The 26426-nt window shown below is 31.0% G+C and overlaps 3 protein-coding genes across 5 annotated transcripts; 1 reads left to right on the top strand and 2 right to left on the bottom strand.

Moving 5' to 3' along the window:
- Positions 1-312: 312 nt before the first annotated feature.
- On the bottom strand, positions 313-8719 carry LOC106107367. 2 transcript variants are annotated; one of them, XM_013288202.1, is made up of 6 exons: positions 7285-8719; positions 6864-6972; positions 4454-4629; positions 3700-3809; positions 2931-3086; positions 313-1837 (listed from the first exon to the last, which is right to left on the bottom strand). In XM_013288202.1, exons 1-6 carry the CDS (start codon positions 8466-8468, stop codon positions 1056-1058), a joined length of 2517 nt encoding a protein of 838 aa, XP_013143656.1. In that variant the 5' UTR covers positions 8469-8719; the 3' UTR covers positions 313-1055. The 2 variants fall into 2 exon arrangements, with proteins under 2 accessions (XP_013143656.1, XP_013143657.1); XM_013288203.1 differs by having other exon boundaries at positions 6867-6972.
- A 3313-nt stretch (positions 8720-12032) lies between these two features.
- On the bottom strand, positions 12033-14531 carry LOC106106954. Its single transcript, XM_013287611.1, has 4 exons — positions 14184-14531; positions 13904-14028; positions 13641-13734; positions 12033-12884 (listed from the first exon to the last, which is right to left on the bottom strand). The coding sequence occupies exons 1-4, from the start codon at positions 14392-14394 to the stop codon at positions 12112-12114; spliced, it is 1203 nt and encodes a 400-aa protein (XP_013143065.1). The 5' UTR covers positions 14395-14531; the 3' UTR covers positions 12033-12111.
- Positions 14532-15197: 666 nt separating this feature from the next.
- On the top strand, positions 15198-26426 carry LOC106107326 (kinesin-related protein 6-like). Of its 2 annotated transcripts, none has more exons than XM_013288141.1 (9): positions 15198-15649; positions 18665-18797; positions 19195-19285; positions 20398-21112; positions 21228-21332; positions 21582-21647; positions 21958-22044; positions 22435-22514; positions 22842-26426. In XM_013288141.1, exons 1-9 carry the CDS (start codon positions 15439-15441, stop codon positions 22863-22865), a joined length of 1512 nt encoding a protein of 503 aa, XP_013143595.1. In that variant the 5' UTR covers positions 15198-15438; the 3' UTR covers positions 22866-26426. The 2 variants fall into 2 exon arrangements, with proteins under 2 accessions (XP_013143595.1, XP_013143596.1); XM_013288142.1 differs by having other exon boundaries at positions 15199-15637.

Raw genomic sequence — 26426 nt, 5'->3', positions numbered from 1 at the left:
TTTTCGTTCGACAACTCGACGTAATACGTTTTAACAATATTTTAAACATTCTGCCACTTTGAGTCGCTTGAAGATTTAAAAAGTCCATTGTTTAGTAAAATACTCTAAGAATTTCGCTTTGACGATTTTATAGTTTTTTGTTTTTCTATACATCGTCCATACATTTTTAATTACTTGTATTTTTTACCTAAATCTTGGTTAATTTAAAATATTTAATTTAACCATTCTATATACCATATCATTAACTACACTTCTACGTAGGTATAAATTTTAAGCTATATTGCAAATGTAATAAAAAAAAATACTATTATATATTATATTATTGCAAGTAAAAATATGTAAAATAAGCAATGAATTCATTTTTAAAAATGTATATAGCCATAAAGAAATTCAGATCATAAGAACATGCAGTTTTTGCAAATAAAAGTGCAGAAGCAATATTGTTACAGTAAGGGTGAGTTTCCACTACCGACTCTTCGCAAAATATACACAAATAACACTATTCTTACTAAAATATAATTAATGTTTTTCTCTTCGTCAGAGCGGTATAATTGTCATATATCTTGGAGGTTCTTAAATTCGCGCGAGTGGATTATTCCCAACCGTCACCCTACTCTGTCCCCACGTGAGAATTAAAAGTTTCATCCGTCCCACCTTTTATACCCACTATCACCCAATAAGGTGACAGGTGGAACCATTGTTAAATAAAAAAGTTCCAACCGTCCCATCGTCGCAAAAAGTGGGATAGGTGAAACTTTTTATTCACATCTGCCTCCACGTGGGGACGGTTGGGAATAATCCGCGCGAGTCGCTGCGCTGGACTCTATGTTCAGTGTTGCGGAGAGAGGGCATTGTGATGCCCGGTGACCTTGAGGCGCCAAAATATTTGAAAAGAACTATATTTAGCTTGTAAATAGAAATTCCTTCAAACGCTACTTTTATTAGATCATATTAAAGTAAATGATGAAATTAGTTTTAATTTTTTCCGCAAATGGGTTTTATATTTCGGGTCGTATATTCTATAGTGTTGCGTTAGTGGAAACGCGGGTTTTCTATTAATTTTGTATATCTCTTTTTTGCTTCTTTATTGGCAAAGCGGTATGATTTGTTTCATTTTTATTTTGAGATTTTACAACCGATGTATTACTTATTGATATAACATTACTTCCTATGACATTTGCACTTGATACGTTTAAATTGTTAAAATCGATTTTAGAAACTTTTAATATTTTCCTCGTTTGTATTGGGTTTGATTGTATTTTACTTATTGCTGTTATATTTTTTATATTTGTCATGTATCCGCTCGCACTCGATGCTGGGACAATTATTATGTTTTTAATCGATTTAATTTTTTTAATTTCAGGTAAAACGGCGATAGCACCTTCTTGATCTGCTTTACGTTTAAGAGTACCATCGTATGGGATAATCACATGTCTTTTAATATTTGGCGATGTTTTGTCAAAATCATTTTTATCTATTGATATTTGTAGTGGAGGGGTCACTTTTTCTTTTACTTTAGAATCTATTTGAACGTTGTTTTTTGGTATGACTTGTATTTTTTCCCTGTCCAATTTCTTGATAGTGACATCTCCATCTTGTTCTCGCACCAACATGAAGGATTTGAAATCTTTCTTCAGATCGCTATCGTAAGATGAATATTTCAAAGAAACTATTGTATTAGCAACTAACATTGACAACTCTCTGTTACTTATTTCATTGAGGAGATGATTAACAGAGTTGCCTGAAGAGTTCTCTATAGCTGGATCAGCTCCGAGTTTTATTAAAGTTTCTATTGTCTTCAAATAATTGTCAGCTATTTTGGATTTGTTGCCTCTTTCTGAAATAATTGATGTAGTTAATTTAGTCTTTAATAAATATAATTCTAATTAATTTAAGTATAATTAAATAATATAGGGAGCGTCGGTGGCTCAGTGGTTTGAACACTTGACTTGTAATCTACAGGTCTTGGGTTCGAATCCCGACGTACCAATGTGATTTTCGATTTTTCGAATTTTCATATGTACATAATTTACCCGACGTTCTTACGGTGAAGGAAAACATCGTGATGCAACGTACACATATCGGCGAAGATATTCAAAGATATGTGTAAAGTCAACCAACCCGCTATGGGCCAGCGTGGTTGACTATGGCCTAGTCACTCCTTATTAGGGTAGGCTGAGCCCCTCGGTGGGTACGTTTAGTGAGCTGGTGATGATGAAGTATAATTCGATATAAGAAAGTAAAACATGAACCGAATTATTTCATAGCACGAATATTTATGACTATTGTCGTTATATCGCAGTCGACAAAATTTGTAGAATTTGAGTAGCATTGATATCTGGTGTGAAGTACACGGAAAGTCTCGTACTAATGTTGACATAGTTGATATTGGGGATATGAAGGCGATTGACACAAATATTCGTGCTAGTCTACAAACATTTCACTCAATATTTGTATAGAAGTGCTGCATTGGATTAAGTACAGTCTAATATAACGCCAAAAATTGTTAATGAATTTAAAAAACATCTTCATACACTTTTTAAGAAATGAAACAACAATAAATATTAAAGACTTGCTATTGCTCGCGACTTCGTCCACGACAAATTATAAATTATTAACACTCGGCGATGACGTAACCTTTTAATATTGAAAAAAAAAATTAAATCCGCACAGTAATATTTGGGTTATTTCAATAAATACAAAAAATACAAATATTTCCACTTATAATACAGTAGAACCTCAATAACTCAAACCTCGGTAACTTAAAAACCTCTCTAACTTTCAAAAATAATATGTTTCCTTTCTATCAGAGCTTTCTACAACATAGACCCTTGATAACTTAAAACCTCTATAACTTAAAATATTTTGTGTTTCCCTTGGACTTTAACTTATCGAAGTTCTGTTGTGTAAGTATAGATAGAATTGCTTACTTTCAGCGTCAATGCAGGCGGTGGCGACGGCCTCGTACAGCGCGGTGTTGCCGCAGTTGGGCATGGGCAAGTTGACAGTGCTTGTATCTGATTCCAGCAACATTTGTACGTTGGCATAGTTTCCTTGTTTACTGGCAAGCATTAAGGGCGTATAACCTGAAAATAAATGCATTTTAAAATTACAATTGTTAAGATTTATTTTTTTATTATTATTATACTTTGAATGCTGGGCCACCAAAGTTGCGGATGAAAGGAGATTGCATGTGGCTGAGATGTGTATGTTAAGATGGATGTGTGGTGTGACAAGATTGGATAAAGTTAAGAATGTGTACATTAGAGGAAGTTTGAAAGTAGCGCCAGTGGTGGAGAAATTGAGAAGCAAAAGGTTAGCGTGGTATGGACATATTATGCGACGAAATGATGGGGACATAAACCAGAAAGTGTTGAGATTGAATGTGGATGGCTACAAAGGAAGAGGAAGACCGAAGAAAGTATGGATGGATTTTGTGAAGGAAGATATGCTTAAGAAAGGAGTGGATTCAGATATGACGGCTGATAGAGATGTATGGAAGAGCAGCACATACTGTGCCGACCCTCCATAAGGGATAAGGGCAAGTGGATGATGAATTGTTAAGATTTATAACTACTAATAAGCTTTTAGTTTAGTTAAAAACGATAAAAAATTGGAACGTCTATTAGATTTGTAAAATCGTATCTATTAGACATTTTGACGAGATATTTAATGGAAGATTATTTAGATCATAGTTACCATGACTATCATACATTAAGGAGATTTTAGAAAGGAGATATTTCACGACCAATTCGGGCTTCATTGTCTCAAAATCTGGTCTCCACAAGTCATTTTCCTCGAGGATGTGCCTGGAAAACAATTTATTTTTAACACAATCAAATTAAGTTTCCGGGGAAATAGTTCTTTTCCTTGTAATTTGCGATAAAACACTGCAATTTTATTTACAAATGGTGCATGCGTTCTTGAAATAATGTGTCAATCAATAAGGGGAAGTACCAAGCCTCAGTATCAATACGGCCTGGTTTTACACATTTTTATGACATCAAATTAATACAAAAATGATATATTGCATTGAATCTATACATAGAAAAACATTAGAAGTGTCTATATATATATCAAAGGAAAAATTCCAGATTTCGGGAAGATGATATATTTGCGTTGCTGATAACGAAAATCGCATTTAAAATTTTTTGTCTGTCTGTCTATCCGCAAGCCGCGTTTGTTCCCACTGGACTTTCACTAAAGGGTAGCTGACATAGACGGGTATATTTTAGGCTAATTCTTATCTTAATATTGCGTGGACGAAGTGAACGGGCAATAGCTGGTTGCTAATAAAACTGTGTTGCTAAAAAAAATCATCACTTTAATATGGACGAAAACATCTTCAACATTAGATTTAGTCTATCTGGAAGATTTGCCGGTACAGCCCTTAAGGTAACTGGAAAAAAATATCTAAAACGTTCGCAAATAAAAATTAAACTGTCGGACTTACCGTGCATTATTCTGACAGCAGTTTATGATCGCTTTCATGTGGTCTGGACTCATCTCGGCGGCGAGATGGACGGCGGTGCGCTGGTCGTCGTCAGTAATCAGCGGGTTGGCACCATACTGCAGGAGTACGGCGGTGCACGACGCGTAGTCTTGTATTATGGCCATCTGGAGAGCCGTCTGCAAATAGCCCTAACATTTATAATTCATCGGAAAATATAACATCCCCTCTCTGGCCGTCTGCTGACGATTAGAAGTAGGCATCGCATCTGCAAGCGTATATGGACTATGGGCACTTCTCTGTTTTTGCGAATACAAGTGGCTATTTGATCGTTTGACACTTTTAAATGAAAAAATCAGATATATCCTCCAGGTCCTATTTCACACCATTTCATATCGTCATTCCCATCTTGAAAATGTCACCTTTCATTTTATCCGTCCATCTATCTGTAGCCTTATATTTCAGTCTAAATTAATCTTTATTAATATTATATAGATAAAATATTATATAAACGATTTGTATTTTTGTACGTATTGTAATAACTCAAAAACTACTGGACCGATTTCAGAAATACTTGCACCATTAAAAGGCTGTGTTATCATTGAGTAACATAGGTTATATATTTACCGTTTTTTTTTTTAATTTCACGCGGGTGAAGTCGCAAATAACTACTAGTTAAAAATAAAGACAACTCTAATTACTCGTAATTATTTTTACTTATTAGAAACCTCGTACCTATTGTTCATCCATTATACGAAATTATTTTGTGCAAAAACGTATTATTAAAATAGAAAAATATTTGGGGCAAACCAACAATTACTTGTTAATTCCTTTAAACCACATAAACACACAGATTTATCAATACTTCAAATTTCTGTACAGTTAAATCGCAGCGCGGGACTTCCCCGAAATACGTTTCCATTGGTTGTTGCTTGCATAATTGATGCCGCTACATATCAAATTGCAAGCGACATCAGTTAAAAACCAATCACAAAACAAGATTTATCAACATTGACTGCATAAAGAGATAACATAGTGTTATACATTTTACGTAGATTTATTTCAAATAGAGACACGCCCCGTGATCTACATTATAGAAAAATATACAGAATCACTATATAAAAACTATATTTTAACTAATTCACGACACTCATCTCTGATATCATATATAGGGAAATGATTTGCATTTACATACATAGTGACCTAATTAAAAATTACTGCAAAATAATTTCAAAAAAGACTTTTTTAATTCCACGTTGACGAACGTCGCTAACAACATTTCTATTTTTTTTTTAATGAAAATGAGATAGAGGTAATATAAGATGTTTCGTTAGTAAAAACTTATTTAAGAGAATTAGATCGCGAATCCCATATCTACTGACCTACTATTAACACGCTTACAAACGACCGGGAATCGATTCGGGAGTAACTCGGAGTCAATCGATAAACACGGGTTCATTGGACGAATCATAAATAGGGCTACCAACTCTTCGGGTTTGCGGAACAAGAGCAGGTTGATTATTGTTTTAGTCTGTCGAGTTTTTAATTTCTCTTAACAATGTTACTTTTTTAATTAGATTTATTCAACAATTTAGATATTGTCTGAAATGAAACTGGACAAAAACCAACGGTATTAAAATAAATCGAAGTCATGGTAAGCAAAATACATACGCAATACAAACGCTTGTTAAAAAAAAAAACGTTAATCACATCCTACGTATTCTCTTTGGAAATAAATGGAAAATTCCACGAAAACGTTTACAAACGTTTATCAACCTCTATCTCATTACAAAGATAAAGTAAATGCTTTGATATAAACTGTACTTAAACCACAAACATTTTAAGCTTCCTAAACCTATTGTCTTAATACTAAAGGGAAAATATTGCATCGATCTGAATAAACGCATAACCTACTGGGTTTCTTTTTGTTTAACAAACTCGAGAAAAACTTACTTTAAACCCTTCCGACTATAACTAACTTAAATAACTAATTTGCTAACTACATAATGAACATTTTATACTATTTAAAATTACAATAGCTACATACAAAAATATACAAAAATAGTTCACAAGGCCTGGCCCTGCGTTACGATCTCCGACCCGTTTAGTCAACGTCGCCGATTGACAAGAATCTTACTTCTTACTAACATAAATGAAAATGTTTAGATGGATGGGTTTGTTAAAGTTTTTCCTCTAAAATGGCTGAAAGGATATCAATGATATTTGGTATATTTGTAGAGCATTATCTGGAAGGACACATAGGCTACTTGATTTGTTTTTTTTTAATTATAGAGCGAAAGTTAGTAATGATATATTTATTTTAGCAATACTACACTCAGGTGGTGTTTGGTGGATGAGAAGTTTACTAATGTGTGTTAACCTTGATACACATTTATCAAAAAATTGTACTCACAACATTTTCGTTTGCAGGTATGTCCACAGATTCTTGTCTACTCTTCAGCACAACACATTGTCGCCGCAGCATGTCAATATCATTGCTTAACACCGCACGATGAATTGGTCTAAAAAAGGACACCATGTTAAAACTTTGTTCTTCAATCAAGTAAGTATTTTTTTTATTTATTAAGTTAATTTAACTATGGCTTATGATAGTCTACATAGAAACAATGAGAGAATTTATGAATCATACTAATATTATAAATGCAAAAGTTTAGATGAGTTGATGGATGGATGTTAGTCTGTAGCCTAAAGGGCTGAACAGAATTTAATGAAATTTGGTATAGATGTCTAGAAGAACACATAGGCTACTCAGTTTTTTTAATGAATGCGGACGGAATCGCGGGCAAAAGCTAGTTTTTAATAAAAATACTTACAAATTGCCATCTTCATCACTCTCTAAACATAATTTCCAGTCAATATATGCTTGATACCACATTACTTTCGAACGTTCACTTGGACTTAAAGTTTTCAATGTGTCGGGTGTTGCGATATGGAAGTGATCTTCAGTTTTGCCGGGAATTAACACTTGGGTACCATCAAGCATATTAAGTGTAGTACCGTGCCTTGCAGATTCTTGAGTATGTTTATCAATATTAACCAATATATCAATAGGATTATCTATTAAGTTTGTTAAGCCGCCCAAACTGTTAATAGATATATTACCACAACTTATATCTGATATATTACTGTCCTCATCTACAAATTGTCTTAATTCTGGGAAACTTGTTGCATTGCCACACACCGTTTTAGACTCGTCACTGATGTCTTTACACACATTATTTGAAGCTTTCTCAACACATGAACTATTATGAGGAAATTTTAAAGCACAATTTGTGTTTTTTTCATTTAAATGTTTATTATCTTTATCATAATTTTCATCTGAGTTATTATAAATCTTTTTGTGCTTGATTTTTCCTTCTATGTCAATTATCCTACTGGTGTCTTTAAAATGTTTCGGGGTTATAACTAGTTTCTTTACCTTGTTCTCTTCTGGTTCTTGGACTACATAAGGTGTTAGATGTGGTCGTCTTATTTTCCTCTTTTGTTTCAGTCTTTGTATAAGATCAAAGCAAGTTTCATCTGTTTGGCATGAAAAGTTAGTTAGCTTTACCTTATTCTCTGGACTTTTAAAATCAGTTTGACAGGAAATATCTATCCTTCTCTTTGAAACTGATAATAAAGCAAGAATTGCCTGTACCCGATACTCCTGGTTGATAACTGAACATAAAGCTGCAAAAAGTGTGTTGTAATTCTTTTGGCCAATCACTTTTGTCAATTCGTCAGATGTTAGTTCAATGATATCAGAGTCCCCACTCCTATACTCCGCAGTTGTGCGACTGTTGTTGCTAAGTACGTTCAACTTATTAACAATCGTCAAATCAGGGTATTCCCCCTTTAAAAAATCTCCCGGCGTTGACGTATAAATAACATCTTCTTTAATAGTGTTCACCCTCTGCATACTTTGAAATAATGGCGTGTCCTTAAATGTATAGTTTCTGTTTAACACGGACATGGTATTCTTTTTTAAGATTAAAGGCGTCTTTCTATCGATATTCATGTTTGGAAATGTCCACTTGTATTAATCACACAACTAACCTTAGCCTAGTTAAATAAAACGTTTAAACTATTTCAGTCCAAACCAGAAGAACTACATGCTAATTAGTTATCAATATAAACATTATACACCTTTTAATAATTAACATGACGTTAGGAAACCACTATAAAACATTAAAATCTTTAATTTAATAGCATAATTCACTTTTTACAATATTTTTGAGGTGAAGTCCCGCATCACCAAAACGATACCAAACTGCCAAACTGAAAAATATAAATATATCTAAACCATAGACGAATGACAGATGTCAGTGGTACCAATCCAACGATATTTTACTTTGAGTAATTTAGGAAAAGGTCTAGGCAAAATGCCGTCGTTTCAATAATAAAAAAATTGCACTTTTACGGGGGTGAGGTAAAGACATTAATATAAATCTCTAATGCACAAACATGCTGACAAGTAAAATTTTAAGGTTTGGTTGAATTTGGACAAAAAAAATCATTTTACTGTTTCTAAATTATGTTACTGTCGTCTAAATAATTGAAAAATAGTTACATACAAAATACTTTAACGTCTTTATTAACGCTCTGATAAAGAATTTACATGTACAAAACAAGTGCTATGGGAGAAATTGTTCTATTTTGTTTGTTCTATTTGGGTAAAAATACGCGATCTTAACAGGTCCTTTTTTTCAAAGTCAAAGTGTAGTACCATAATTATTGATTTCTATAGAGGTGATTTCAGTGATCACATTATCTCTGATCTTTTAGGGTTGCTATTTTAGCACGACTAATAGGGATTATGCGTGTATTTTTTTATTTTTTCAGATCATTCTACTTGTTATAAGATAACCAGAAAAAAATATTGAATCAATTAAATTAAGCCATTTTGCTAAAAAATAAAACTACGATCATTTTCTAAAACGCGACCGGAGTTGGCGTGGTACACATGACGTCAATCGTCTTCGATGTAAAAAACAAGTATTTCATAGTTATCAAAAGTTAAAAATCGATTAATTTTCATTATTCATGAATAAGTTGTAATTAGTGATACTTTTAGTTAATTTTTAATTTTATACTTTAAACCTAGTTTTGATATCATGTTTACATTAAAATATCTCAAGAATGAACTTCTATATAAACTAACGTAAATGAACTGTGTATTGACAACAAAGCGACGTCATAATAGATAAGTCACTTGCTTCAACCAATAGCGTTGCGTTTTAGAACATTGCGTGGGAATTTTAAGACACTTTTACTACTAAAATTCGCTACTAAACCACATTACATTAAAAAAATCTTTACAGGTATGTTTATATAGTAATAAAGTATAATTAAAAAAAATTGGTCCAATTTGGCGCCGTAAGCATATTGCCTGTTACAAAAATTCTCAAGTTCAAAATATGGTGCACTTCTGTTACAATTTAGCTATAGTTAGCTAAAATTTTGCTCTCAAATTTCGTAAGCCATATTACACTTACTTTTATTATAAGATGACACAGAATTCCATGAGGGGATATTCCACCGATCGTATTGTCTCATTAGAAAACAGATCTGGTTTTCGCAAGCTTTATCATATTTGAAATGTAGGTTAACAAATAATAACAACTTTTGAATACAAAATATTTATTCACAAGAGATCAGATATTTTGGGATACATTTTAAAATAATATCAGAAAAAAATGATTGATTTAAAAATTGACAACTATGGTCTAAATAAGAATTTAAAAAGCCTGACCAGGGGGCGCTTCAATCGGCAGCATTATTCCACTACTTCAAATTACCATTTTTCTGCAATATAGCTAGGGGTTTTATGTTCCTGGTCAAGCTATATACAACATAACTTTATGTCAAAGTTAATATTGTAATAAATCTAATTCACATAATTTACATGCAGTCTTTAAACACACACTTATAATAAAGTGGCCAATGTAATTAATAATAAAAAATAGCTATAGTGCTTGCTAGCAATGGTGGCGCCAACACTTGGGAAGATTAACTGAAAAACTGTTCAGTTTTACAAAACATTTTACAAGTTTAATAAACATAATTTTAATTTTTAACACTCTATACCAAAAGGTATGTGACATAATATTTTGTCTTTTACTTATGTACTACCTGTCTTATATTCTAAAATATTATGAGTCTATTAGTCTATGGTTTACATTTTTTTACGATCAAGTTTTACGAATATGAAATTAATGAATAAATAACCATCACTATTAAATTAATAAAATCATGATTTTATTTTAATAAAGAAGTCATATAAGAACACGTACAGTGAAAATATATTTCACCTTATTATTAATTAATATTTGACTTAAAAACCTGATTTTTATAAAACAGTACAATATAAGGCACTTGGTCTCTGAATTTAAAAAAAATAACCCTCAGTGGGCACATAGTTGATATATAAAATTAGCCTTTTTCATCAGTCTACTAAGGAAATTACACACATTACATCAATCTTGAAAATTATATTAAGGTGCTAAATAGGTGGGTTTCCTAACAAAAAAGTATTTACAAGGCAGTGTTGACAGCTAAAATATAATATTATTGAACACAATTTCAATCTTTCCAGTTAAAAGTACAAAAAAGAGCACATTGTTTACAAAGTTGCCAAATTCTTTACTTGCTTTACCATGTTTTAAGGAAAAACTTGTCCAAACCTAATTTACATTCACATAGATTCTTTGAACTTATTAACTATTCTGATTAGTGTGTTTTATCCACATTTTCAATTGTAACAAAAACAGTCTATAATCAATCTAATCTAAATCAGTCAGAAAGGAAAGGCGGGTAGTTGACGTCAAATATCCGAACCCTTAATACTAAAATAATAATAGAAACAAATATTTTTACTTTAATGGGCAATTTCAACAGCTTAAAAAATATGGTTAAAAAGAAACAAGATTTCTAACCCTGTGGGCACTATGATAGCTCACTAGTCCTGTTTTTGACATTTTCCATGTCCATGTAGATTTTACATAATTTCTAACAAAACCAACCAATAAAAACAAACCAGTGCTTCTCTTACTACACTAGACAACCTTTTTTGAGTATACCTCAGTTCATAATCATGAATGTGGTAAATACGAATTATATGTTATCAAGAAAGTTATACGTAAGATATGCATGTAGTCAATCAACCCGCAGTGGGCCAGCTAGACTAAGGCGTACTTACCCCTAACATAAATAGGCTTCAAGACCCTCGGTGGACATGTATATGAACCAAAGATATACAGACTTACAAATAATCACATTATAAAGTTAATGTTAGGAATAAACTGAAAATTAGCAAAATTTGTACTAACATTTGCTTATACTAAGTTTATTCTTAAGTTTAACTTTATACCGCGTTTATTTGTAAGGCCGATAATGTTTTTAAACCAACTCTTGTTAAGTTTTATTATTCATATTTATTACAACACAAATATTCATATACTTTATCTTGATGTAATAAACAAACTTTTTTTATAACATGACAGTTATTATTTGTGATGATTACCATAAACACTTGACACTGGCCCAATCCGCTGAGTGAGAGCCATAAACAAGAAATAGAATAGATGATTACCATTTTAACATGATCACAAAATCTTACTATTACCAAGATAATTCAGTCTTTATTAACACTAAAGTTTTAATCAGTCTAATTCACTATTCAGTCTATCATTGTCATCATCTAGCTGCATACCCTGTTGTTCATTTGTCTCTTTCATTAAATTTAAATTACCATTACATTCCCTAGAATCATTGTCCATTCCATAAACTAAATTATCAATTTCTTCATTAATATTCTTATTTGATAATATCGCGACTTGTGTCATCATTGAGGATAGATTCCTAAAATAGTTCTTCATGTTCAACGTCATTGCTGCCATCATTTGTTTCTCTATACTGGTAACACTTTTGCTATCTAATTCTTGTTGTATTTCATCTCTTTGTAACGTCTGTGGCATCGAATTTAATAAATTTGCTAATATAGGATTTGCTTTTAGAGTATCTTCAGTAGAATTTTCGCCAGAGAAATTATTCCTTATATTATTATCATGATTTTCTTTTTCACTATTTACATTCTCTGTTAAAGTTTTTCTTAAAATATTTGTATTATTTTGATTCTTTGGTACATGTGTGCGTTTATGTAAAAAGAACACATCAGGGTCTTTGAAACATTTTGAACACTCTATACATTTATATGTCTGTTTTATACTGAAATCTTGTATTTCCGATTTATTAGATCCATATGACGTGTTTGAACTCTCATTAATATAGTTTTTAGTAACCAAATCTTCTGGAAGTTCATTGTTTATCTTATTCTTATACAATAAATGTTCAATCTGTGACATAGTTTCATTAAATTGACCTGAACTATTACTTGACATAGATGATGAACTCTCTCTATTGGGTGATCCTTGTTCTGAAAGTATTGATAAAAAAAATTGTCACTAACAAATACCACTATAGAGAAGTGAAAATATTGAGTATTAAGAAATACTGCAGCAAATAGGAAGAGCTTTTTCAGATTTATGTTTTAGAATCAATTTTTTTTAATTTATCTGATGACATAGATCAAGCGGCCATATGAATCATACTAATATTATAAATGCGAAAGTTTATATGGATGGATGTATGCTTGTTAGAGTTTGGAGCCCAAACAGCTGAACAGATTTCGATGAACTTTAGTATGGATGTAAAGGATAGTCTGGAAGAACACATAGGCTACTCACTTTTGTTTTTTTTTTATTTCATGCGAACGGAGTCGCAAAGGCGAAAGCTAGTATGCTATAAAAGTGAAGTAACCTGTACCTCATAGACAGTAGCATTGTCTACCATTAATCAATGGAGGAGGGGACACATAGATAAGGAATATTTCCCTTTCTTATGCCATTCCATCAAACCCTTCCAATCAGGTGGGAAGGAAAAGGAATCTTAAATTAGACCTTAAGACAAAACATGACATTACTTCTACTTCACACTATCTTCTTTGTGGTTGTCGTATTGCACTGAATGAGGCCCCCCATTCAACCATAACATGTTGATGGCATCTAACACTATTGTGTTATTTTTATAAAACAATAATAATTAAGTACACAGATTATCTGCATATTTAATAGTCAAATTAAAAAGGTACGCCAGATTAACTTCTAGAAAGCTGAAATTATATTATACTAACCATTGCACATCGAAGTCATGCTCATTTCCCCAACTTTAGTAGCATTTACAGCCAGCATTGTCTGCATATAAATGGCTTGAGCTACTTGCTGCAGCTAAAAAATAAATTATAAAAAAATAATACATTTATCAGTCAAGATTGAGTTACTCATTAAAAAATTGCAAATTTTGTTTGGTCCAAGATGAAATTATTAAGTCCCAATGTTTATAGAAAATAGAAAACATTATAGAACTATAAATAATTATTTTATTATACATATTAACCTGAGTATCCATAATACCAGTTGGGAGATTCAATCCTCTATTTCTATTCTTAATGCTATGTACAGGTGAATCAGATGGCAGATTCTGTGATGGGACTGCATCTTTTCGTAAAGTTCTCCATTGACCTATAATTTAAGACAAGGTAAATTTTAATATTTAAGCAACTAAGGTAACACTTAATAATCTCGATGTAGTTTCACACTTTTTTATGTTTTTCTTATAGGTTACTTCTTAAAAGTAATAACGTTTTAATAGTATCAATAACAGTTTTTATTTTTACCTTTGTTTTTGCCGAGGCCTGTTATTGTGTAATCATCTGGTTTGAAATGTAGACTACATACTTTAGAATATTTTGTATAAGGTTTTCCTCTTTTCAAAATTTCATTCCAAAGTTTTGCGAGTTCTTTGTCCTTTGGAAATTGATGAAAAGATACATCTTTCACTTTTCCGGCCATAGATGTGCAACGAGGAACAGTGCAGTAATAAGGCATTTTGAATTTTAGATTATCAATGTAATTTTTTAACCATTATTCGATTAAAATCAATATTTATTTATTATCATAAACAAACAGAAAATTAAGGGAAACAACAAAACAAACTATCGCTAAAGTTTCAACAGATGCCTGAAAGACAGATCAAAGACAGATGCCAAAATTGTATTTTGGCCAGCTGCCAAACTGTCAAACTATTGACAAAGTGACAGAGTGTTTGAACGTGAACAGATAAAATAAATTATTTAATTATAAATAATAGATAAAGATAAAATATTGCCACAATCAACTTTTAAACCAAGTATAGTTGTACAAAAATATTAAATATTGTTAAACTTCAATTAATTTACATCTCTTTGGCCCTACTATTTTTACCTTAATAAAAACTTGTATTGAAATACAATGTGCTGTGATGGAGAAAATTTTATAAAAGGGACAGGAATCGTAACTCCTATAATGAAACATAGATAATTATATGTTTAGTCCAATGAGAGGAACCGCTATCGGTTATTTCTAATTTCAGTAAATATGTAAAGGTTCTGTATGCCATAGAAAATAGCATAAAAGCAAAAATGACTTCAGCAAATAGTTTCAGCATAATGCCTGTTTTATATTTGGCGAGTACAGTTAGATAGTAGCGTGGTCCTCGCTGGTCCTGGCAAGGATTGTATGAACTCACTGGCGTTATTGTTTACATTATGCCAGTTATGTGCCAACGCTGATTTTGACAATGAAAACCAGGCACACATATTTAATCTGTTTTTTTGCCTAATGTCTATGGTTTATTTATGGTCAAAAGTAGCCATTTTACAAAAAAGTGGGGAAGGTAAAAAAGGTGAATACATGTCAAATATTTCAAGGCTGCAGTGTGATGATTCCGATTTTAATAAAAGTGATAACGATCTCAACAAATAACCCTTTAAACTATTCTCTAAATTTATATAATTTGATGCCTTACTAATGTTATGAAGTTCGTATACAAGCGGGAATCGGCATCCCTACAAAAACTTGACTTTTAACAACAAAGGTTGCAGTGAATTTGCAATGGGTTATTATTGTACTGTACCACAGTGTACATCACTTGCCGGCAAGACCAAAAATGTTAAATTCCATCGATTTCCACGCGACGAAACCATGGCTGAGAAGTGGAACATTATTCTGAAACGCGGCAAACCATTTACAAAATACTCCAAAGTGTGCAGCCTCCACTTTACTCAGGCCGACTATAACGTCACTACAATGGGTAAGAATAAAGGTATTTGGGTTTTTCCAAGGCTGGTTACTATATTGTACTGTTACCGAAAGAATTTCAAATTAGTCACCTCCAGACATCGAATATTTTCTTTGGCAAATTAAATTGCCGGATCACACCCCGGATGTGAATTTGTTATAGATTAAAATAGGTTTTTCTATATTCAGCAATATTGCTATGATATATTCTTATTAGAATCTTATAAGACATGACCTGCTTGGTGTTGCTGTATTGTTTACAAACATTGTGTTTGCTTAGCCTTAACTTGCAGTTAAGGTGGGTTAAAGAGAGTTACTGTCTGTTTACTCATTATGTTTTGATGACAGATTAAATTAAATTTCACTGCTATCAAATGTAATAGGCAGTCTTCACTGTATTGTTCTTTATATATTTATAATATATTTTAACTATTATGTTATTGAATTAATCCTCTAGTGTGGTTTTCATTATCTGCCTACATTTGTGTTTAGATATTAACTTGATGTTTGTTTTTAAATATTGCTTTCCGAGCATAGTTGGTTCACAACATGATTAATATACCTTTAACAGTGTAGTATTTAAGTGTATTCCTAATCTATTAATTTCACACATCTTTTCATCTTTTCACATTTTAAAATACCAGAATCATTTATTAAAGTGACAAAATGCCTATGAGCTTGTCAATACAGGTTTTTACCACCATTGTGACCAAAATTGCTTTATCTTTTAATACCAGCATTTTATGCTGTGCATGCTTGTGGCACAGATTATTTTTCTATGAAAAACACTTATCTGTTGTGAAGGTCAATAATAATGACAATTTAAAAAAAAAGATCAGCCACAGACTTAATTTATAAATTAGAAATGGAATGATGATTTGCAAAGTATTTAATGCTTTAATCTCAGTATCTATTTGTGATAAATATTCACTGAATGGAAAATAATTAAACCTGTAAACGATAATTTAAATATACAATTATATGTTTCCAAGACCCTGCTCATATTTAGAAATATGTTATATGTCCTATAAATTTTCCAATTACTCTAAAACCTCTTTTTCATAAGTGAATTTTGACTTTGCTTTGATTCAGATTAAGATATAAAATTTTTCTAATAAGTAATTATTTTTTGTAGAATTTATAAATAATGATTAAGTTACTCTATGTGTATTTATATTTATATTGTGAAGAATCGCTCAGATTTAGGGACTCAAAAATATTTTATTTTCTTCTGTTATCCATGTATGCAACTCTGGGTAGATGTTAGTCATGCATTTATTTTTATCTGCAATGATGAAGCCTGGTTTTCCATTTTGCGTATTTTTTAAGTGAGTTTCCGCGTGAGGCATGACTGAATTTGCATATTATGGTTGTCAACCAGCGCCAAACTGCACTGGTCTCACCTTAGATTAATATCAGCAATCAATATTTTGATAAGCTGCATTTGGAGACTCTTAGCAAGTACTTACTTTTAGATGCTATGCTGAGCAGTCTGTATCTTAAACACAAAATTAAATTGGAAACCGCATTTAATATGTGTTTATCAAAATATCTTATCTTTTTACTAATGCAAAAGTTCAGATAGTTGGATCATTATTAACATATATCTCCAGAACAGCTTAACGTATCCTGTTGAAATTTGGTGTGGATATAGAAATTATAAGCTACTAATAAGGTTTTGTTTTTAATTTCGACCGAAAGGCATAGCAGGCGATAGCTTGTGTTCCATAAATATAAAAATTGTAAGATGTAATGTTTCGTTAGCAATCACATTCGCCCGTTTTTATTTCATTTTTTTATCTCATGTTATTGATTCTATCAATCTGTAAGTGCATATAAGGAAAACTTTTTAAGTAATTCATATTCTGACATAATCAACTCTGTAATTAGCATCCTCGTCGTCACGCTACACTCGTATTTGTAGAGAAAAAATAGCTCACAGTTTACCTTGTACCTTATTAAAAGGAAGAAAGAAAAAATATTTACATATCCTATGGTTATGTATGTGTTAGGCACGGTACAAATATTTTTTTTTTATATTACTATGTGGGAAATGAGCAAGCTGACCGCTTACTCGTTTGCCACCTAATGATGTAGCCGCCGTGAATACGGCAAAATGACGAAGTGACCGCTTTCCATAGACATTCGAAATAGCGGATGCGTTGCCTATCCTTAATCGACGTAGGAGGAGACGAGCACGTGAAGAGGAAATTCTCCTTTCCAATGCGTCTCCTCCACCGTCAAATCTTTTTTATAATAAAACGGGTGAGAAGGAATAGGGACTAAAATTGGGCCTCTGGACTAAAATTATGTAGAAATATGTAACATGAAAATGGGATCTTCATTTCGTAGAACTCTTTATAATTGAATCATACTTTTTAAAACGTAAAAATCGTTATATAGAGGATCACCATTACTAGCATCTTTTACAATCAAAAATGTGTCGCACATATCTATAGATACCAGGTGTCTATGATTAATTTTTTAACAAAAAAATCAGAAATACTAAAGTACTGATCTATTTAAGATAATTATTGATAAATGATGTTTATTGCAGATATGTTAGGCAGATACGAAAAATAAACCATCCATAGTATATTCATACCAGATTAAGTCAAAATTAAATAATTTATTTCTAGTGTTATCACAAACTTCCTGATGCATTCCATTTTATATCGTAACACAAATGAAGTCATATACAGATATAGAAAATCTAGAGTGCAAATTATCTCATATGTGGGACTTTACATTGTGTTTAGAGTTGATACAATAAAAATTATTTAATAGCAATTACTTTAATGAACCAATTATAGAAATTAATATGCATATGGTCCAGTTTATGATAATTTCTTGTGAGAATTTTTAATAATTTTAGTAAACTTTTGTAAACACCTTTCTCTTAGAAACAGATATGTCATGTTTCAAAAACATATCCTTTCTTTGTAGGGTTTTTCTTAAATTATCTCATTAATTCCATAGTTTCCTATATCACATGGTCATAAGGATATTTCATTAATTATTATTTGTTGCATTATTCCAGGACAATGGAAGACATTAAGCAAAGACGCGATGCCAACACAGAATCTTCCCAAGTTGAACCCGGACGGCTCAGTAATGGTCATTCGCAAAAGTCGCACTGTTAAATACAAGGAGAGTAGGAAAGACTCTATCAGGTAATTCGAAATCGACTAGTGGTCGTCCATTTTCGAAATTCAACTAATTGTTTAACCATTTTTTTTTAATTAACAACAAATTGTAGCCAAATTCACGTTGATATGTTTGAACAGTTCACTTAAAAAAATAACGAAGAATTCAGTTCACATATTAACATTTTTTAATCTTCAAACTTCAAAATGGAGGAGGTTCTGAATTAAATTATTTTTATGTATTTTACACAGATTACATTAAGATTTTTATATTCATTTGTTTTACACTAAATCGGTATTTAATCATCTGAATAAAAATATTACAATTTATGCTTTATTTTTTTTTAAGGAATGGAGAGGTTTGACAAGATGATAATATTTAAAAACTTGATTGTCAATGTTGATTCAAATGTATTTTTTTTAGTGTTAAACCAGAAAAATGGTGCTTAAATAGTCCGTCAACAATGCCAATCAATACTCCAGAGAGAAATCTATTGAATGAAAGTTCAGATAATGTAAGTATTTAACTTATTTATGTACATTTTGTTGTATTAGCTTACAATACTAACATGTGTGGAATTAAAAAAAAAAGGAGCATATATGTTCTTCCAGACTATCATCTACATCTACGCAAAATTTCATCGAAACCCGTTCAGCCGTTTAGACTACGGACTATAACAAACATCTATTCATCCATCTAATTTTCGCATTTATAATATTAGTATATTAGTATTATTATTAACGTTGCTTACTCCCCTTAGACCTATCCTAAATTATCAGCTTGTAATGCCTACAAACAAAAATAGTAGGAAACCTGTAATTTTAAATAAATATTTTGATGTTTTATTCATTACGTAATTTATTTTATGATTACATTATTATTTCGTGTGGTTAATTTAACATTATATTTAATTAGGAATTCCCAACTGATAGTACATCATGTAATGTAAAATCCCAATACATAAAAACAAACACTGCATTTATATAATTATATCCGAATTTAATGTGAATCATATTTACAGTAGAACCTTGATAACTCAAACCTCGGTAACTTAAAAAGCTCTATAACTTCAAAAATAATGTTCCCTTCTCATCAGAGCCCAAAACCTCAATAACATAGACCCTTGATAACTTAAAACCTCTATAACTTAAAATGTTTTGTGTTTCCATCGGACTTTAACTTATCGAGGTTCTGCTGTATATTAAAAGACTTAGATAATGATATAAAGATTGCAATGTTGTAAATAATAATAATAAAACTATGGAATCTCGCAATCCATTAGCAATGTATCAAAAGAAACTCACAAATTACAATGTCTCTAAACGACTATATTAATTTAATCTAGAAATAATTTCTTAACTCTTTTTACTAACCAACTGTATTGCCGTCTAGTCAGGAAATAAAGCGTTTCCTCTTTAAATCACCAGTCTTTACTAATATTATAAAAAGAAGGGATTTATGTTTTTGTATGTATAGAAATAACTCAAAATCTGGACCGATTTCAAAAATTTGTTCACCATTAAAAACCTACGTTATCGCAAAGTAGCATAGACAATAGTATATTTTGTAATTTCACACAGACAAAGTCGTGAGAGTCTCAGTAAATTTTATTTAATTAAATTACAGCTCGCGTATCGTTTCCAAGCTCTCAACGCGATCGCCAATCACATTTCACCGCTGCAGCAACCCGTCGACAATTCGGAACAAAAAACCTGTCTACCCGTCAGACCGAAGAAGCAAGACGCGTACATGCAGACGGACCCCATTCTGTCAGAAGAAGATGACACACAGCCGAACAATAGTTACAGCGAGTCATCAGAAAAGTCATTGGAGTCAGACCAACTTGACACATATCCAAGCCAGTTGACTTTCCAAAGGGAAACTGATAACTACGAAGAGGATATCAAAAAGTTCGACCTGCCAGAAGATTATACAAAAACAAATGAAGACTTCATACCACAGACTAACGAAGAATACAATAAAGAAGCGGAAAAATACGCATTGGAACGTAAATCTTTAAATGGCTACGAAAATACCCAAGTGGATGCGATGTACCAAAAGCAAGTGATTGAAAACGGGTTCGAGAAGATGCCGGAAATGTACGCGTATGAAGACAAACAGGAATATACGAACCGCAACGATAATTATATTGCGTATACGAACGGATATTCGAACAGCGCAGAGGTGTTAAGGAATCAGCAGCACAATCTGCAGCTGCTGCAGGAGCCGCATAGGATTACAGAGAATCAGAACTTCTTTAACGAAAACCATATAAAGCAAGAGATAGACTTTGGTAATGATGATGACAAGTACTTATATGAGCGTACAAAGGATCCGATAGGTAATTTTTTTTCATTAATTCGAAAGCACACGAGGTCTTTCAGCCTTTGTAAATATATAGTTTTAAATTAACCAAGTTTTATTTGATTAAAATCTACTATTGTAATTTTTTACAGAACAAAACACCCTGTATAATGAAAATCAAAGGCAAATAGAGCAGCAGAGACTGTTGGAACAGTTACAACAGCAAGTTAAACAGGAGCAGCCAGAAGGAAATAATGGTAAAATTAGTATTTTCCTATGTCTATTATAGAAATTCTATTTAGATTTTTCGAAGTAACGTACTTGTTGCTTATATATTCGAACAATGATACACAAATCTGATCCGAAAAGTGTGTCTAAAACCTGTGGAAGAAAATTGTTTTCTCTGTTCTTACAAAAAGAGTGAGGGAGATAGAAATATAGTGAGTAATACTGCTATCTCCCTCTACATTTGAGCATTTTTGTCATTATTACCTTTGCATTTTCAGCATGTGAAAATGTAATGCAGCCTCAAAGCAGTCCGTATTATCAAGCTAATGCTAATAATACATCAGGTGAGAGCAATCTACTAATATTATATAAAAAAAAATATTTGTATGTTTGTCTATTCAAAGAGGAAAGATTTGTGTTTTTATATGTATTGAAATAATTCAAAAACTACTGGGTCGATTTTAAAAAATCTTTTATCATTATGCTATCGCTGAGTAGCATAGGCTATATTTTTTACAATTTAGTTTCGCGTGGACAAATACGCGAGCAAAAGTTAGTAACAAATAAACTGAAAAGCTATTAAAAATGTCTCATTTTTAGATACATTAACCGTTTGTAACAGACTATAGTTAATTATTGATGTTTTTTGTGTAGGTTCAGGTTACTTCGAGCAGGCATCAAGACCAGGCCCCGAGCTGTTAATAGCGAAACAGAACGCGTTAGCAGCACACACGCAGTTATGTAAGTAAATTATACTTATTTAGTTCCTCTGGTGTTGCGGATGTCCATGGGCGTCGTTGACCACCTTTGTGTTCCCGCCGCTCGTTTGCCCCCCCTTCTCATATGAAAAAAAAATAATTTACTTTATACTAATATTATAAATATGAAAGTATAGGATTCGTCTTCGATGTAGAACATAGAAAGAAGACAAAGACTATTGGTTATTTTTTATTTGTACGGACAAGGTCTTTTAACATTTCGTAAGCAAAATTTTAATAAACTATTTGTAATGGTAATGAGAGTAAGCAATTCAATGATTTTGATCAAATTTAAAAACACTACAAACTAAATACTTTAAATTCAGAGCAAAACCAATGTGGTTATATAAATGTTAATTTATGTATGTTTCAGGGCAAAACACTATGAAGAGACCATTTTTCTACAGCGAAACTTTGCCATACACAAATCCTCAAGTACTCCATAGATATGAGGTATTGTAAACATTTTTTTCTATCATACTAATATATTATAAATGCGAAAGTTTAGATGGATGGATGGATGTTTGTTAGAGTTTGTAGAGTAAACTGTTGAACGGATTTCAATAAAATTTTGTATAGATGTAGGGGATAGTCTGGAAGAACACATAGGTTGCTTCCTTTTTTTTAAATGCGGACGGAGTCGCGGGCGTAAGCTATTACTTCTATACATTAGTACACATATCGTTGTCTCTGTTCTTTTAATGAATATGTTAGGGATGACATGTTTCAGTAATAAGATTTTATTGAGTTATTTTGTATATGTTTGTTTTTTTATTACAGGATTTAACGAGGATTCTTCAATGAGTTAAGAGACATTCCGAAGTTTCAAAATTAATACTGTAAAAAAAAAGTTTTATTTTCTATACGACGATAATCTCTCGAAGGTAAATTTTATTATTATTACATATAAAATCTCTTATAGATTTCTATATTTGATATTCTTTTGTACTGAAAAATGAGAATGCTCTTTCGGAAAGTGGTTTTAATTTAAATTGTATTTGAAATGTATGTATTATAAAATTGTACAAATTTAAACGAAAGATACCATTTCTTGCTAAGCTTAATTATATTGTGTCATAATTTTAATTGTCAAATTAAGAATTGATTTATGAAAGCCATACATTACAATTTTACTATACCATAGACTAAATACTTGTTAATGAATCCCTTCAGTATCTTTTTTAACACGATGATTTTATCCTTTTTTTCTGTCCATCTTATATTTGCGACCTAAAGGATGGGAAAACATTTACAGTATTTGTTGATTTAAAAAAATAACATTAACAATTTTGACAGGCGACACTTGACAGATGACAGTTGTCAATGTATGTGGATAAAGTGGAAATATTATTTTAGTCTATGCTCGAAAATATGAAGACACGTGACTTAATAAATTGTAATGTATGGCTGGATCTTCTTATTTTATACATTTGATTTTAAGATGAGCAAATGTGTCATTAAAATTTTATTTTATAGTCTGTGCAACATTTTGTGTTCAAAAATTATTTTTAGCTATGTTTTTATTGTAGATAGTTTATTTTTTTTATATTATATTAGATATTTATACTAAAACGAAATAGAATGAAATCCAATTTAGTTGCCTTTTAATTTTAATGCAATAAATAGAAATTGAGTCAATTTGATGTCAGATTTGTCTTGTTAATACTTTGTGTAAATCGAAAAATAGAAATTAAAAAAAAAATGTTTTTCTATACCCATGCGACGGTGCCAAATTAATTTATCTAATAGGTTTCGTGTAAGCTTTTATACATGAAATTATGTATTTCAAAATATCCCAAAAGATGCACAGACTATAAAAGCTGTATAATGTTGCCATTAGTTTTATATTTTTAGATTTTTTATAGAGTATTGTTTCGATTGTTTCATATTTTTTTGTTTCTGCACATAATTGAGAAAACTGTTAAGTATTTTATTTGTTTTTCTTTTTATTATATGTACATTTAAAACATAGTTACCATTTAGTAATTTTGATATATTTGTATTGTTTTATATTTACAGTTTTTTTTCCTATTTTGACGTAGAATTTCTATGTATAAATTATCTATTTTTTTTATTCTTGTCATGCGAAAATCTACTCGTTCAATACTCGACGTCGTCAAAATGAACATTGACATTTAAAAAGTTATAATTTTTATTGCACGTTGTTTTCGTAAAATTTTATATTGTTTAGTTTTTATATTTTACTAAAACATTTAAGCCCATGACTTCTTAAGTCGATTTTAGGCAGGTTATATTTATGTTGAATGGTGTAAACCACTCAGTAAATATTTAAGGGAAATCAATAAGTTGCATATTATAAACGATTTATGTTTTCTACATAGGTAACATGTTGAATGTGAAGTTAGAATTTAAATTGCTTTTTTAATCATGGTTTTTAATTGAGTCTAGGAAAAAAATCATGTTAACCTTTGCTTTGTACCATAGACATTTGACAGATGTCAAATTGAAAAAAATATGGCGGGAAGGTAAATTAACGACGGTGTTGCGATGCAATTTACTAAACAATTGAGGAAGTGATATTTTATCGAATTTACGTGGCAATTGTAATATTGACGAGTAAATATTAGCAAATAAGGGAAGTTTCCGTTTCGTTACAATTTTTTTTTCGTTAACTTAAAAAGTTGGTCTTGCCAAAGTTTTGACGTTTTGTTATCTTTAAATTCTAAAAGTTGCCTCAAAGTCTGTATTCTGGTAAATTAAAATAGGATAACGATCCTTAAGGTAAGAAAAAGACTTTGATGTTTATGTTAGTTTTTTTTTGGTGCTCGTTGTATTATGTATTTCTTCCGAATTCTCTTGCATTTTGTCTAGTTAGTTTTTTTAAAGATGTGTAAATGTTGAGTACAATGTTTTTAAAATCGTAGTACGCACATATTGTAGACGGAACGCTAGAGGTTTTTTTAAAGTTTTTTTTTCTAGTTTACAAACATTTTATTTACCATAGATTATAAGATATTAATAAGATTGTGGGATGGTAAGACATTGAATAAGGCGAGAGCGTATTTTGAACTGTTTTTTACAACATGCGAGTATTTTAAAAGGTTTTCTTGATTATTTTCTACGGTTTACGTTTATTCTCGATATGAAGTTGTAATTAAAATATTAAAAATCAGAGATATTTTAATATGTGAGAGAAATAAAAATGTTTATATATATTATAATTTGTACGCTCTAAACAGACCAAAGCTGTGAGTTAATGTAAAGATCATTGAATAAGGAATAATTAATAATAATACTAATGCACACATTGAATTCAATCCAACATTAGGTCTCCACTGTTGCAAAACATGTATAACATAACTGTCTCACATCCTCTTTGAATAAAACAAGTCTCATTATAATGTAGATTGAAGTCAAGTAATGTATAATTTTAAAGAATTATAGCCCAGTGTAGTTTTAATGAGAAATTTATACTTGTTTATAAAATCGTCATTTAAAACCTGTTTTGAAATAGTGAATACTGTTTTAAAACATGTTTCTAGGTAGAAACTTAACATATTGGTATTTACTGTTTTCGGTTATGGCATTGACAACCGAATTTTCTGACTAAACGCTACATATGTCGCTAGACCCCTTCAAGCTTCCTTCCAATAAAAGTTTTATAAAAACTGCACCAGCAGTTTTGAATTACCTAAAACAAATGCGGATAGACAGAAAGTAAAAACAAAAAAAAAAACATTTTTATATGCAAACTGATTTATTTGCTCACGATAAAATCGGCGCAGGAACTTTGTACAATGTTAATATGAATAATTTTATTAAATAATTCGGAAACATTTTACCTATAATTACACTGAATAAGGGATTGGATGAAAGTTGTACAAAACGCTGTAAATGATGACGTCATCCATGTATGAAGGTTAATTGAATGTGTGCATTGGATCTTACGCGATTTTTATATGAAAATTTTAAATTTAAATAAAGTAGGAATTAATTTGAGACTGTCACCGTATTAATATGGAAGGAAAATTAAAAAAAAATGACATATAACTGTTTGTTGTTAAGTCTCTTGGTTTGATTCTGAAATTAAAACTTGGGTAATTAATTTAAAAAGAAAATTGAATGTAGGAAATTAATTGTTTTATAAAATTACAAAAGTAAGAATGGAATATTTCAATTTCTTCTTCATTTAAGTACAAATTATAATTATCAAAACCACATCCATACAATTGAAAGTACAATTTTTAACACTAAATGTGACAGCGGTATTACTTAAATTAGTGATGTTTATAATTTTCATATAAAAAACGTGCTTAGTATTTAAGAAGAATGAAGATGTTATTTGCTACATACAACATTTTTGTTTATATATTTTTTACAGCTGTGGCCATTTTCAAATAAAAT

Source organism: Papilio polytes, unplaced genomic scaffold (genome assembly GCF_000836215.1).
Source record: "Papilio polytes unplaced genomic scaffold, Ppol_1.0 DF822067.1, whole genome shotgun sequence".
Taxonomy (NCBI): domain Eukaryota; kingdom Metazoa; phylum Arthropoda; class Insecta; order Lepidoptera; family Papilionidae; genus Papilio; species Papilio polytes.
Note: the sequence above shows the minus strand (reverse complement) of the source record. Positions and strands in the feature narration are given on the sequence as shown.

Coding starts and splice junctions, on each gene's coding strand:
- LOC106106954 (XM_013287611.1), bottom strand. CDS start 14,394: ATGCCTTATTACTGCACTGTTCCTCGTTGCACATCTATGGCCGGAAAA. Junction 14,029..14,183: donor AGGCCTCGGCAAAAACAAAG/GTAAAAATAAAA, acceptor CTTAAATTATAG/GTCAATGGAGAACTTTACGA. Junction 13,735..13,903: donor CTGGTATTATGGATACTCAG/GTTAATATGTAT, acceptor TTTATTTTTTAG/CTGCAGCAAGTAGCTCAAGC.
- LOC106107367 (XM_013288202.1), bottom strand. CDS start 8,468: ATGAATATCGATAGAAAGACGCCTTTAATCTTAAAAAAGAATACCATG. Junction 3,087..3,699: donor CTTAATGTATGATAGTCATG/GTAACTATGATC, acceptor ATTTATTTTCAG/GTTATACGCCCTTAATGCTT. Junction 1,838..2,930: donor CGCCTGCATTGACGCTGAAA/GTAAGCAATTCT, acceptor CAATTATTTCAG/AAAGAGGCAACAAATCCAAA.
- LOC106107326 (XM_013288141.1), top strand. CDS start 15,439: ATGGGTTATTATTGTACTGTACCACAGTGTACATCACTTGCCGGCAAG. Junction 21,113..21,227: donor GCGTACAAAGGATCCGATAG/GTAATTTTTTTT, acceptor AATTTTTTACAG/AACAAAACACCCTGTATAAT. Junction 21,333..21,581: donor GCAGCCAGAAGGAAATAATG/GTAAAATTAGTA, acceptor TTGCATTTTCAG/CATGTGAAAATGTAATGCAG.